Source organism: Fukomys damarensis, unplaced genomic scaffold, assembly GCF_012274545.1.
Source record: "Fukomys damarensis isolate Sample0158 unplaced genomic scaffold, DMR_v1.0_HiC HiC_scaffold_16, whole genome shotgun sequence".
Taxonomy (NCBI): Eukaryota; Metazoa; Chordata; class Mammalia; order Rodentia; family Bathyergidae; genus Fukomys; species Fukomys damarensis.
This window is the reverse complement of record NW_022900928.1, coordinates 80,278,829-80,290,978: the sequence shown is the minus strand read 5'-3', so window position 1 is coordinate 80,290,978 and position 12,150 is coordinate 80,278,829. Positions and strand designations below refer to the sequence as shown.

At 43.1% G+C, this 12,150-nt stretch overlaps 1 protein-coding gene across 8 annotated transcripts in view; it reads left to right on the top strand.

The window, feature by feature from the left end:
* The window catches only part of Opcml (opioid binding protein/cell adhesion molecule like), a 1,123,264-nt gene that overhangs the window by 1,103,794 nt on the left and 7,320 nt on the right, over window positions 1-12,150 (top strand). For 7 of the 8 annotated variants that reach the window (XM_033764433.1, XM_033764432.1, XM_010642060.3 and 4 more), the window contains one exon: window positions 11,702-12,144. The exons of the other annotated variant lie outside the window; for it this stretch is intronic. In XM_033764433.1, coding sequence (XP_033620324.1) covers window positions 11,702-11,802 — 101 coding nt within the window. In that variant the 3' untranslated portion in view covers window positions 11,803-12,144. Of the gene's footprint in view, window positions 1-11,701; window positions 12,145-12,150 lie in introns of those variants that run through there. 8 annotated transcript variants of the gene reach the window in all.

The following is a 12,150-nucleotide window of genomic DNA, read 5'->3' as shown; positions in this document are numbered from 1 at the left end:
GAGGAAGAAGAAGGAGGGGTGAAGGGGGAGGGGGAGGGAGAGGGAGAGGAAGAAGGAGAAGGAGGAGGAGGTTGTGTTGACAATACTAAAAGTGCAGTTGTTGGGGACTGAAATGTGCCAAGATGGAGAAAGGGCTGCACATCTCAGAGGACCTTTGAGTCCAGGCTTTGCTGCTTCTGGCTGAGTGCCTCTAGCTAGGCGGGACTTGATATTTCCAACTGTGAGGGACTTTTGGGTAAGATGTGCTCTGTGGTCTCCACACAACCTTGTTCTCTAGTGCCACAACTGAATGTAAGCAGAGTCAGCACAAGATCAGATAATGTCCAGTCAACCCACCCTTCCTGCTGACCCTGACTGCTCTTCCTAGTCCTCAGTGCCCTATAAATATGACTAATCATAACTGTAAGCCATTTACTGTGTACACAGCCTCTATCTTGGGTGTTTAACATGTTTCATCTCATTTAATAAGTCTGTGGAGTAAGTACTACATTTATCCTGATTTTATATGTAAGGAAGTTGGGAGTTTAGGCAGATAACTCAAATCCTGTTGGCATATAAGCACAAGAGCAGAGATGGGAGCTGACACACTCCATGTATAGTGCATAGGCCTGAGTATGTCACTTCTGTCTCGATCCAGTGCATAATACTGGCAGCCACTGTGGATACCTGTGCATGTTCTTTAGGGCGAAACTGCATCCTGGTAGGTGTCTGCTTGGATCCCACCTCCTGCAATTAGTTCAGCTCTGTGCTCATTGTGTACCCCAGAACCCACTCTGATAGAGCATTACTTTTACATTTAAAACCTGTATGTTCTTACTTCTCTGACACATGCACCATTCCCAGATGTGCAGTTGTGTTTACCCTCACAGGCTGTAGCTTTGTTCTTTGAGAGCTCTTTTTGACTCTGTCCCTGTGGTCTCGACACAACCTTCTTCTCTCATACACAAATCTGTGATATATTTCTATACTGACAAGCAAGGAACAAAGGAAAAAGGGATAAAAGCACTTTAAAGAGAACTCTAAAGATCGCGATTATGGAGACAGTGAGTTGGTGAGTGGGTACAAACAGGAAGTGATCAGGAGAGGTGAGAAACAATACAGCGGATACGTGCTCATCAGAGATTAGTCAGTGATTGGCATCGATGTGAAATGGCTCTTTCTCATCACACCAGCCACCTTCCCATCAGAGAGCTCAGTCAGGGCTATGTGCAGAACCCCAGCTCAAGCAGTATGGCAGACACCTACTTTCCTCAGCCCCCAGAAACCGCAGGGTGGATGGGCAGTAGAAGGCTGAGAAGAGAGCAGGGCCAGCAATCAGGAGCTCTGAGTTCCAGTTCATTTATGATACAGAACAGCTACAATGCTATCTGTTCCTCTCCTGTCTGTACAATATTCAGGTAGAACAAGATGGATATGAGCTTACTTTTAACCTAAATCTGCTCTGAATTTGAGAAATAATGGAACACACAGCATAAAGGACAGCTCTCCAAAGCCATATCATAGGAAATAGCAGCAAACTCCCCAGACTGTTGCAAGGCAGCTTACTCCAAGTGCCCTTAGCATTATGGAGTGGACACAGACATTTGAAGGACCTGGATCCTTGGTGCCTGAAGTCTTGCCAGTCCTCTGAGAAGCAGGGGTGGCTGGGTTCAACATGCTGGCTAGAGCTCTGTCCCTAGCTGGAATCTCTCAATTTTCCTCTATATGCCAACACACTTTCCTCTTCTGGATTTGAGCAAGAGATTTCATCCCTCTGTCCTTAGAGTGCAAAGATGAAGATTCTGGACTAGATTGCATCCGGCCCTACAAAGAGTGTGATGTGCTTAATGAAGCATATAAACGCCTGGATTACTGGAACTGGCAGGGAAGAGGGACAGCAAAAGCACACAAAGCCGAGAAGGAGGGGGGTGCTGCAGAGAGAAAGCAGATTTCTCACATTTTGTCTGTGAAATTGTAGTGACACAAATTAGTTACATTAAGAGTTAAGTATGAGGCATAGGGACAACTCATAGGAATCCTGCCATTGGGAATGAACACAGCAAAACATCCAGCTAGGAAATATCTGGGCTCTGGGGTTTTCCTCAGGCAGAGCTTCAATTCCCTCAGAACAGTTCTGCCTACTGTTCACCGTAGCAGCTCCTGCAAGGCCTGAGGACAGATTCTCTATTTTCTTTTGCTAATGGCTGTTTCACCAGAACAAATATGCATATCAGATTGAGTCACCAAACTAGACTCTCTTCAGCTAGCAGTTGCATAACCCAGCTCCTCTGCAAGTCCATCCTACCAGTACAACAGAGCCTTCAACATCCCTAGCTTTATGCCTCCCCACACACACTCCTGATTCTCTCTTCTCCTTCCTTCTCTGTAGTCAGGTGTGCTAACCAGCATGCCATTCTCCCTGTGGCTCCAAGTGGGATGTGACAAGCGGGCACCAGGAATGGGAGGTTCTCTTCAGCAAGCCTCCATGCCCCACACCATGGTGTTTCTGCCTGGTACCCCAAAACTCTAAATGGGATATTCAATATCTGTAGCCTATTTCTGGTGCAGACTCTTGTAACACCTAATACCAACCACTGACATCTGTAATATAAGCAGAGAGTGACTACTTTCTTACCTTTCTACCTTAGCCTGCTTCTAGGTTCTCCACGCATGCCCTGTAAGTGAGCCCAGGGGAGGATTCCAGAGAGTGATGGAGGGGTCTTCACACCTTCAAGCATCATAGAGACAGGATTTTTTACCCTGGGTTTACTTTGGGTGTTTTCAAACTTCAGATTTATGACCCTTGCCCAAGAACCCCTTAATCACAATCTCTGTGAATAGCCCTGAGAATGTATTTTTTCAAGTAGCTCTTTGAGGGAAACTTTGGTAGCTTCTGAGCAGTGGTCTGATGACATCTGAATCTATATCTTTGGCACTTTCCTGAATATTGAGTTGCCTGAATCCTCCATGGGAACCCTAAACTCAGACTCCCCCTACACTGGCATCATTCTGCCATAGTGAATGCCTTCTTCAGTGTCTATGTAGTCTCACCAGAACCCTCACCATTCTTTGTGACTTCTCCCTCTGTGAGGCATTGAGGCCTGGCAGGTAGACCTAGCCTTTGCTCATCGCCTGCTTTCCGCTCTAGCTCACAGTGTGGGTGCATCTTGAATGAATGAGGATGATATTTTCTCATGCATTCCTCCTCTTCAGGAATCTTTCTCCAATCTGGGTGCCACAGCAGTGACCTTTCCAAAACTCTGGCTGGACCTTGTTATTTTGGCGGCTGAAAACCCCAGCCTACCAGAGGAGCAGGATGTGAAAGTTGTTCTCACTAAGCTCAGCCTCCCCTCTTAACTTCATTTGGCCTCCTGCTGCCTCCCATGTGCCCACCAGGCAGGGGCCCCTGGGTCCCAGGTTCCCTGATACACCCCAGCTTTTGCTGAGATTTCTTCTATTCTGTTTCTATCATCCATTCATTTCCCCAGTCAATAAATATCTGTTTGGTGCCTACTGTATGCCAGGAATTGTACTAAGGACTGAGGAGCACAGAAGAACAGTTTCTGACCTGGTTCAAACAAACAATCAGGCCATTACAACAGAATATGGTGAATGCCTTGGTAGAGGAAGAAGCTGCCATCTATTGAACATCAGCTATACATGGCCTTAGGTACCTAAGAATCCCTTGATATAGAAATGTTATTATTTCCATTTCACAGAAGAGCAGAGAATTTAAATGATGTAACAGAGTCCCGCCCACCCAAGATACCTAGGAATTCTGCTGTAGAAGTGGCAGCACCAGATTTGGTGCCTGGCCTTAATCCTATGCTTCTTTGCAACTCATGGATTCTGTCCGCTGCCTCTGTCCCACATGCAGGCCTTGCCCTGTTCTCTGCCTGATGAAATCCTACTTATCCTTCACAGCTCTGCGTAATGGCAGCTCATCTGCACAGCATTTCTGAGCCCCACTGGAGATGCTATCCCTCATTTTTTGGGCTCTTATGGAGGCTTACCCTTAGGCTTACACTTTGTTCATATTTGTTTCTTCACTGAGAGGATGTAGCACTGTATGGTGTGATGGCTGTTGCCCAGTAAAGGTTTCTTGAAATTAATAAATAAATCTTTGAGTCAATTGAGGTATCAGTTATAGCTGTTATATATTTGAGAGTCTTCACTAACCAAAGAAAAGCCACATACTCTAAAGATGTGAATTCCTCTCCCTGAGACACTGAATCACTATTTCTCTCACTTTCTCTTGTATTTCAGCCTTTCATATAGCCCATTTCTAATTTGAAATGTTTGGGTCCCCTCTCAGGTCTTCCTTTGGAGGAGGATTCTATCAAACATTGCATCCACTGCTTAGGAGAACCTTGCAGAGACATCAAAGGCTACACATGTTTGTCCCTTTCCTGCTGATAACATATATGAGTTTTATTTTCCAAATGTACAGTTTAAATCCAGTGGGAGGGAATGAATCAGAGAGAAATACCATTGCTTTTGGCTGATGACAGCAGCACAATCATTTGTATTTTCCCCAACCTGCAAAATGTCAACATATTAGGAGAAAATGCAGACATTTCACATTTCATTCCTGATGAGCCTCCTCATTGGCTCGCACCCCACCTCCTCTCTGTGAATCATTGACATCTGGCTATTAGCCAAAGCATTTAGAATTTAACACTGAGCTTTCGGGGTATGCTGATGTCAGCACAGGCACACGCACTCGGACCGAAGTCTTGTCTCTTTCAGGTTGTGATGAGTTTACAAATTTGACCTAACCTCTGGCTTGCTAGGCTTTTGTCTTGTGGTGAGCACAAAACAGGGTGTGTTGAAGAGAACAAAACAAAGATGGCTCCTTGTTTGCCTCTTCACCCGCCTGTCTTGGACGCACTGTAAAACTCCCGTAAGCTTACTTGTTCAACAGCCCAGTGCCACGTTTTCCACTGTAATTAAAGACAATGGAGGAAAAGTTCCCTTTGAAGGGAAATGATGTGTCTTCATCAGCTGGCACTGCTGAAAATAGGTTTGTGTTTCACCAACAAGTGTAATGCATACATCCTCTAATTAGATTCCCGTGCTCCTCTTTTAATCACCAACAACATCATTATCCCTTTGGTTCCTCATTAGGAAGGTCACACAGTTTATAATCATACTTATAAAACCTATCCAAACTTCAGAACAAAACTGTGTCCTCTTAGACTTCAGATATCTCATTGATCTCCCTGCATTGCCAACAAGTTCAATTTGCGTGTGATTTTTTTCTTACTTTCTAAAATGATAACTCTCCCATTTGCCACTTTAGTAAAGTTACAGCCACTTAGTTAACTGTTGCTGAAAATGGGGGCATCTCTCCACTATGATCTGGAAAGGAAATGCGATACATTGTAATACTTTCATCACTTATAATGGATTCTACATTTTTAAGCTTCAAAATCTCCAATAAAGCATAATCTCACCAGAACCCTTATATATTTTTCTGGGAGCTTTGTGCAGAGTTGGAGTACTGTGATTATCAAACTGCCACTGAGGAGGGTGGTGAGCCATTCCCTGAATACAGCCACAAACACATGTCCCTGGTGGTAGGCATGAGCATACAGTTCTTACTTTGTAGGTGTGGCTTAATTTTACTCAAGCTCTTAACCAGAATTTCTTCTTAAAAATCTAGCGGGTGGAATCTTTAACTTGCCAAAGTCAGTTTGTCTAACTCCTGCTGGGCTCCAAGTCTGGCTGTGCAGTGTCCTCTGGAATGTGGTGGCCTTTGAGACATTTTACTATTTCTAGAATTTTTCATTTAATCATTTCCCTCTCTACCTCTTTTTTTTCTACATACTGAAGACTAACTTTTTTTGTCTGCATGTCTGTCCCCAAGGTATATTGTCATTGTCATTCACAGTTTGTTTTGTGGCTTTTGCATCCTCATTTCAGCTTTTATTTTCAAAGATGCTGAACTTCAGGCATGAAGGAAGCAATTAATTTTAGCATTCAAAAGGGTGAGGGGGGAAGGATTGGAATAATGGGAAAGGGCATAATTACATGTTCTCACTGTCAACTTATCCCCCCCCCAGAAAATATTTAATGAAGCCTGATATTTGTAGCAGCCGTTCTTGAATTGAGTCATTGTTAACCATAAATAGAGAAGGATTCCTTAAGTGCTGCATTTGCCCAAGAAGGAATTGGGTTTCTGAATACACTTGCTCAGAATATCTGGCCTCTCTCAGGAAGCTTTTATCTATGGTTAGCAGCCCCACCAAGTCTGTCCAGAAGGGATCAGGTCACTCACATGCTAGCCACTGCCAAGTTTTCTTTGTGTTCCTCTTTGACTATCTCTGAGAACCTGCTAGTCCAGACGATCTTTTTACATAGTTAAAGCAGGACGCCCACACAACATGCTGTTTTAGTGTTCAGCAAGCATCATTCCAATTCTGATTCATCTTATATATTCCCATCCTTTGTTTATCCTCAGTGATTTTACATACCATCTTAACTAACCCTCAGAGCAAATCTGGACATTCAATTAAACCACCTCTTTCCATTCTATACATTAAAGAAATATTTCAGGGAAGTTGACATTCAACCTCTTCCTAGTAGTGGGGAGCAGAGCCAAATTTCAGATCCAGTTCTTTCTGACTCTTAGATTTAGTCCTCAACAGGCAGGATGTTCCTGAGATGAAAGGAATTTGGGGGTTATGTGTTCCAGATGGCCTTTCCCCCCAAATCTGCAAGCAGTTAAGAAAAGATTTTTCTGCTTTCTTGGACTAGGATGGAAGCTATGCTCAGCCTTGCAGGAGTACAAACTATTTGAAGGCAGAGACTATGACTGTCTTTCTGAAAACAGAGCCCAGCACATGGAGACACCCAGTAAATTCTCTGGGGCTGTCTAGGGTCCATTTCTTTTGCCCTTGGACTCTGCTGTGCAGCTTGGTTCGGGCCCCCTTCCCTTCACCATGCCCCTCCTCTTCCAAAGCCATCATTGCCAAGAACCTATCAGCAGCAGGGATTCTGACCATCAGCTATCTGACTGTTTCACTCACAACCCACAAAGCCTCGCTCCAGGTTAAGTGTCTTTGGAAAAGAACTGCATTAAGCTAACCAAGAATGTGAGCATGTGAGGATAGAACCACCAATTCACAGCAGCATTCCCTCCATCACAAGTTTACTTCATAGCAGGCATTATACCAATCACCTTAATCATTCATTTCTGCAACTGATTAAAAGTTCTACAATTTCTATTTTCAGACAAAAATACAAAGTACCTTGACTAAGACAGCATAGCTGGCAAGTCACAGAGCCAAGTTGGTCTGACTCCAACATTGCCAAAATTAAATGCACTTCTAGAACTGTCAGCAATCTTACCCCAAAGAATATTTCAGGCCTCATGGACAAGCAGGAAACTTAGGAGGCAGAATGCTTAGGAAACCTTTCCTGGGGCCCAGTGGGTGTTTTTCTACCATGTTCCCATGGGCCCTGTCACTTAGTACCTCTCATCCCTATCTTTGTTTCAAGCCCTTGACATATTCCCAGGTGCATTTTAGGGTGAGTTTCATGAGGCAGACACACCATTGAAAATCTGCCTCCCAGTTCCAAATATAGGATTCCAGGTGTTAGATAAGAACTAACTTTCTTCAAAGAAGAGAAAATGAAAATACATTTGAATTTTCACTCTATTCACAATAAAACTGGCATCATTGTGACTACCATATATCTGGAGAAGTCCATGCCACTATGACCTGAAGAAGCCACCATAGAGGAAAATCATACTCAACCTGACTCTGCAGAAGTGTGTTCAAGCTGGGCTCAGTGTGAAGTCTCTTCATTCCCAGCCCTCCCCTGGAACACAGCATGAATTCAGATTCACTAAACTAACATATGCAAAAGCCTATTGTAGCCTATGGAACCACATAGGAACTCTGTGAGGTCATGGGACCACATCAAATTACTTAAACAGCAGCAATCCATCAGTTTTTCTAAATTAAAGCACAAAGAAGCATTAACCCAAGTCAGGGAAGTGACTGCAGCCTATAGGACCCAGTGGGAGTGACTCAACCCAGGTTCTCTCTTTGCCTTATTTCCATTCAGACAGTAATGATGCAATTAAAGAATCAGTTCAATGCTGATGGCATTTGTCTCACACCTCTCCAACCTTTGAAGTGTCACATACACATAAGCCATTGTCCTCCTACTCTGAACCAATCCTGGAAACCCTCCTGAGGAGCCCCACTGTCTGCCATTGACCTAGTAGCCAGATTTTAAATGCATGCAACATGTATATGAGAAAAGTAATGCTGGCTTTAATACCTACCACAGTGGGTTAGATTAATTCCCTGGCTATAGTAGCTCAATCATTTCTCATACACTGATTGACCAAAGGCACTTTGGCAGTAAATTGCCATATCATCTAATACTACAAAGCAGGTGTTCATCATACCTGCTAAAGAACAAAACAACTCCCTGGAGCTGTACAGAGATTGAGGCCAAAAGGATAAAGTGTGGGATCCTGGACTGTTTCATGCCCTGTTGATGTCTCAGGAGGAGGTGGTCATGCAGTGGTGCTAAATGCCAGAATGGGATAATTTTGTATCACTTGGAGAAGACCATCTGGCTGCTCACCAGCTGTCCTGCCTAGCACCAGATGTAGAGTCTCCATTTATATGATAACCCAGAACATTAGTAAGAGAAGAGCCGCACAAGTCATCAAAATCAACCTCCCTTCAATTTGCAGGTGGAAGAACCAGACCCAAGGGGAATACTGCCCAACTAGAGAACAGCAGAAGCACATAAAATTGGGTTACCAGTCCACTGCTCCCATCGCACTGTGATGCTGGGTCCCTGTAAAATATGTACAGATGGTCTTTTTCCAAAGGAAGGAAATAGAGCTATAGCAATCAGAGGCATATACTTGGGACAGGGTCTTGGTCTGTTTCAGCCCCAGGTATATAAGCTGTGTGAGCACAGGCAAAGTGTTTGACTTCTCTGTCTTCAGTTTTCTCATTTATAAAGTAGAAATAGCAATAGTGGATATATTGTAGAGTTGTTTTGATGATTAAGTTAAAATATGTTTAGCACTTAGAACCATGCTTCCAAATAGACATCACAACATAAATGTGCTATCATTATTATCTTCAGCAAGCTGAACTGACTAAATTACTTAGTAGGCACTTGGTAGATAAGAGTATTTCCACTCTTTGAAGCACTCCATAGAAGTGGAATGTGGCAGGAACCCTCCACATAATCAGTGCTGAGTATCTTTCCCACACTACCTAGAATAGGCACTTATCCAGCCAGGAGTCTGCTTTCTCTTCTCTCCTGCCTCACTCTTACATTTTGCTTTCTTTGTTTATTTTTCATGTCCTTTGTCTTTAGTTGTATTCAACCTTGTGCTGATAGCATTCCATTTCCAGAAATGCTAACTCCACTGGCTGAACCTATAATAAAGCAATTCCTATGCTAGGGACCACTACTTCTCTAGTATAAAACACAAGTTGCAATTGTTTCTCAAGTTAATATAAAGCACTAGATTACATATATACACACATACATATATGTCATATAGATAAATATTGAAAGTTATTTTAAGGAAAAGTGTACATGTATGTATACCCCTATAGCCATGTAGTCTACATCCATGGATTTGTCCAGCAGTGGATAGAAAATATTATTTCTGCATGGAATATATTCATACTCTTTTCCTGTCATTATTCCCTAAAAAGTGTAGAGAAACAATTATTTATATAGCATTTACATTGTATTAGCTAGCATAAGTCATCTAGAGATTATTTTAAAATACAGTGGGGTGTTATGTGTGTTTGATGCAAATATTACACCATTTTATATAAAGATTTGAGAATCTAGATTTTTGTTTCTACAGAGTATCTAGAAACCAATACCCCAGAAGATAATAAAGTATGCACATATATGCATATCATATATATTTATATGTATATGTGTATATATAGTATAGATACTCATAGAAATGTCAGCCTTACAAATCTGTACCACTTATTTCTTTATAAAGCTTTACCATCCATCTTTTGCAGAAGACAATAGGAGAATTATCTTGTGTGTCAACCTGAGCATTCAAACCTAGTACACTTTCCAGGACAATATGATTCCATAGGATGTGTTTCTGGACTTCTGCAGGCCTGAGAATTAGGCTAATTTCTACAAATGCTTGTGGTTCCTCTATAGAACTATAGCATTGTGCCAAAACATGAACCCTGCTCTTGTTCATGAATAATCTATAGCAAAAGTGCAGAGAAAGATAAGCCAGACTTGACACTATCAAGTAAATATGACTTTAGTTTGTAGGAACGCTGTGTTCATTCTAAGTCAGAGGGTAAAAAAAAAGTGTGTGTTGAAATCCTTGATATAGAAACAGTTGTATGCTCCTTGTAGAAGAGAGAGGTCTAGATTTTGCAAATGAAAGGTTTGCTTCAGTCCCCTCTCATGCAAGGCATAGATCTGTGCCATGCCATATACTTCACAGGCAAGCCAAATGACTTGAGTATAGTCTAAGCAGACCCTGTACTATCTTACTTCTTAAAAATCTTAATTTTCTAGTAGGTTATCAAAGAGGCAGTAAAATCCAGGCTTGAGCTGGCAGAATAGGCATGCCATTTTGTCTGCATCTCCTTCCCTTTGTCACTGGTCCTTCAGAATTGTGTCTCCACGGCTTTTAATCCTTTGGCAATATACAATTTTTCTTCCCCAGCATACACTCTGTTTCTAAGCTCCCGGCTGGCCTCGCATATGACCTGGATTCTTGCTAATCAAGGTGATGGAGGAACACAGAGATAGAGTTAGGCCGCATATTCCTTGAACCCTTGTAGATTAGGACAATCCCAGCTCACAGGATTAGTCTTCCTGAGACATAGGGAGGACAAAGAAAAGAATACCACCCAGGATTCTGTGGTCACATTTCCCAGTGGACCATGAATGATTTATGAGGGATGTGGGGGAGGACCCAAGGGAGGGCAGAAGGAAGAAAGAAATAAAGGAGAATTCCTTGAGGCTGATCCAGCAGGGGATCATCAGTTCCAGGAATGCCAAGCCTTTCTTCTCGCCATGGGAGAGGCAGCACTGATGGCTAGGGTGGACCCAGTCACACCCCTGGAAACCCGCATGGACAATTACTCACCCTTTCTCAGGAGTGTGAGGGACCCTCCACAACACCTAAATTATACATGTTCATAATGAAGAGTCTGCCATGTATACTCCCTGACATTTGTTGCCCACAAAATATCTCCATCCCTCTCTTCTTTCCACTTTCACTGCTTCTCACCCATCTGGACTCTTTTTTCCCCTATGCCTATCTTTTCCCTGCCCATCCCAGGATCTACTGGATTCCATTTCTATGACAGGAGACAATTAGAGGCACATAAAGGGCCATCATGTTTACCTCACCATGGAGCCTGACTGTTGCCCTGTCCTTTGGGTCCAACAGCCTAAATGATCATCCTCGGTTCTACACATTTATTCTCTTAAACCTTTGCTGTTCAGAGCAGGTGGTACTAGTCCAGGCATGCTAATGCCTTGACCCCTTGAGTTTCAAAATTCTCCTAATGTGCACTTTCCATTTATGTAGATTTGGAAGGGTTAGTGTGGAGTGGGTGGAACTTGGGGGAATGCTCCCAGAGAAGCATGCCTGTGCATTTGCTTGTCAGGGAATGCATATGGTGTTCTTTGGGTACATGCTAATGGGTCTGTCTCTCTTTCCCCTACACAGGGCCTGGAGCAGTCATTGATGGTGTAAACTCGGCCTCTAGAGCACTGGCTTGTCTCTGGCTCTCAGGGACCCTCTTTGCTCACTTCTTCATCAAGTTTTGATAAGAAACCATAGGTCCTCTGAGCAACGTCTGCTTCTCCATATCACAGACTTTAATCTACACTGCGGAGGGCAAACCAGTTTGGGCTTTTTGTTTGTTTCTGTTCTCCTTCTTGATTTTTTTGGGGTATTCTGATTTTGAGTTTTTTCCAGCTGGAATTAGTGGGGTTGGGGGGAGGGGTGGGCAGGGTTCTACCATGTGTAGGATAATCATTCATTGGTGTGTCCAAAAATGGAATCTGCTCCTGCTATTTTGGCCCTTCCTTTTCCTCTACTTCTCTTCCCATTATCATTACCACCAATCTACACACACACACACACACACACACACACACACACACACACACACA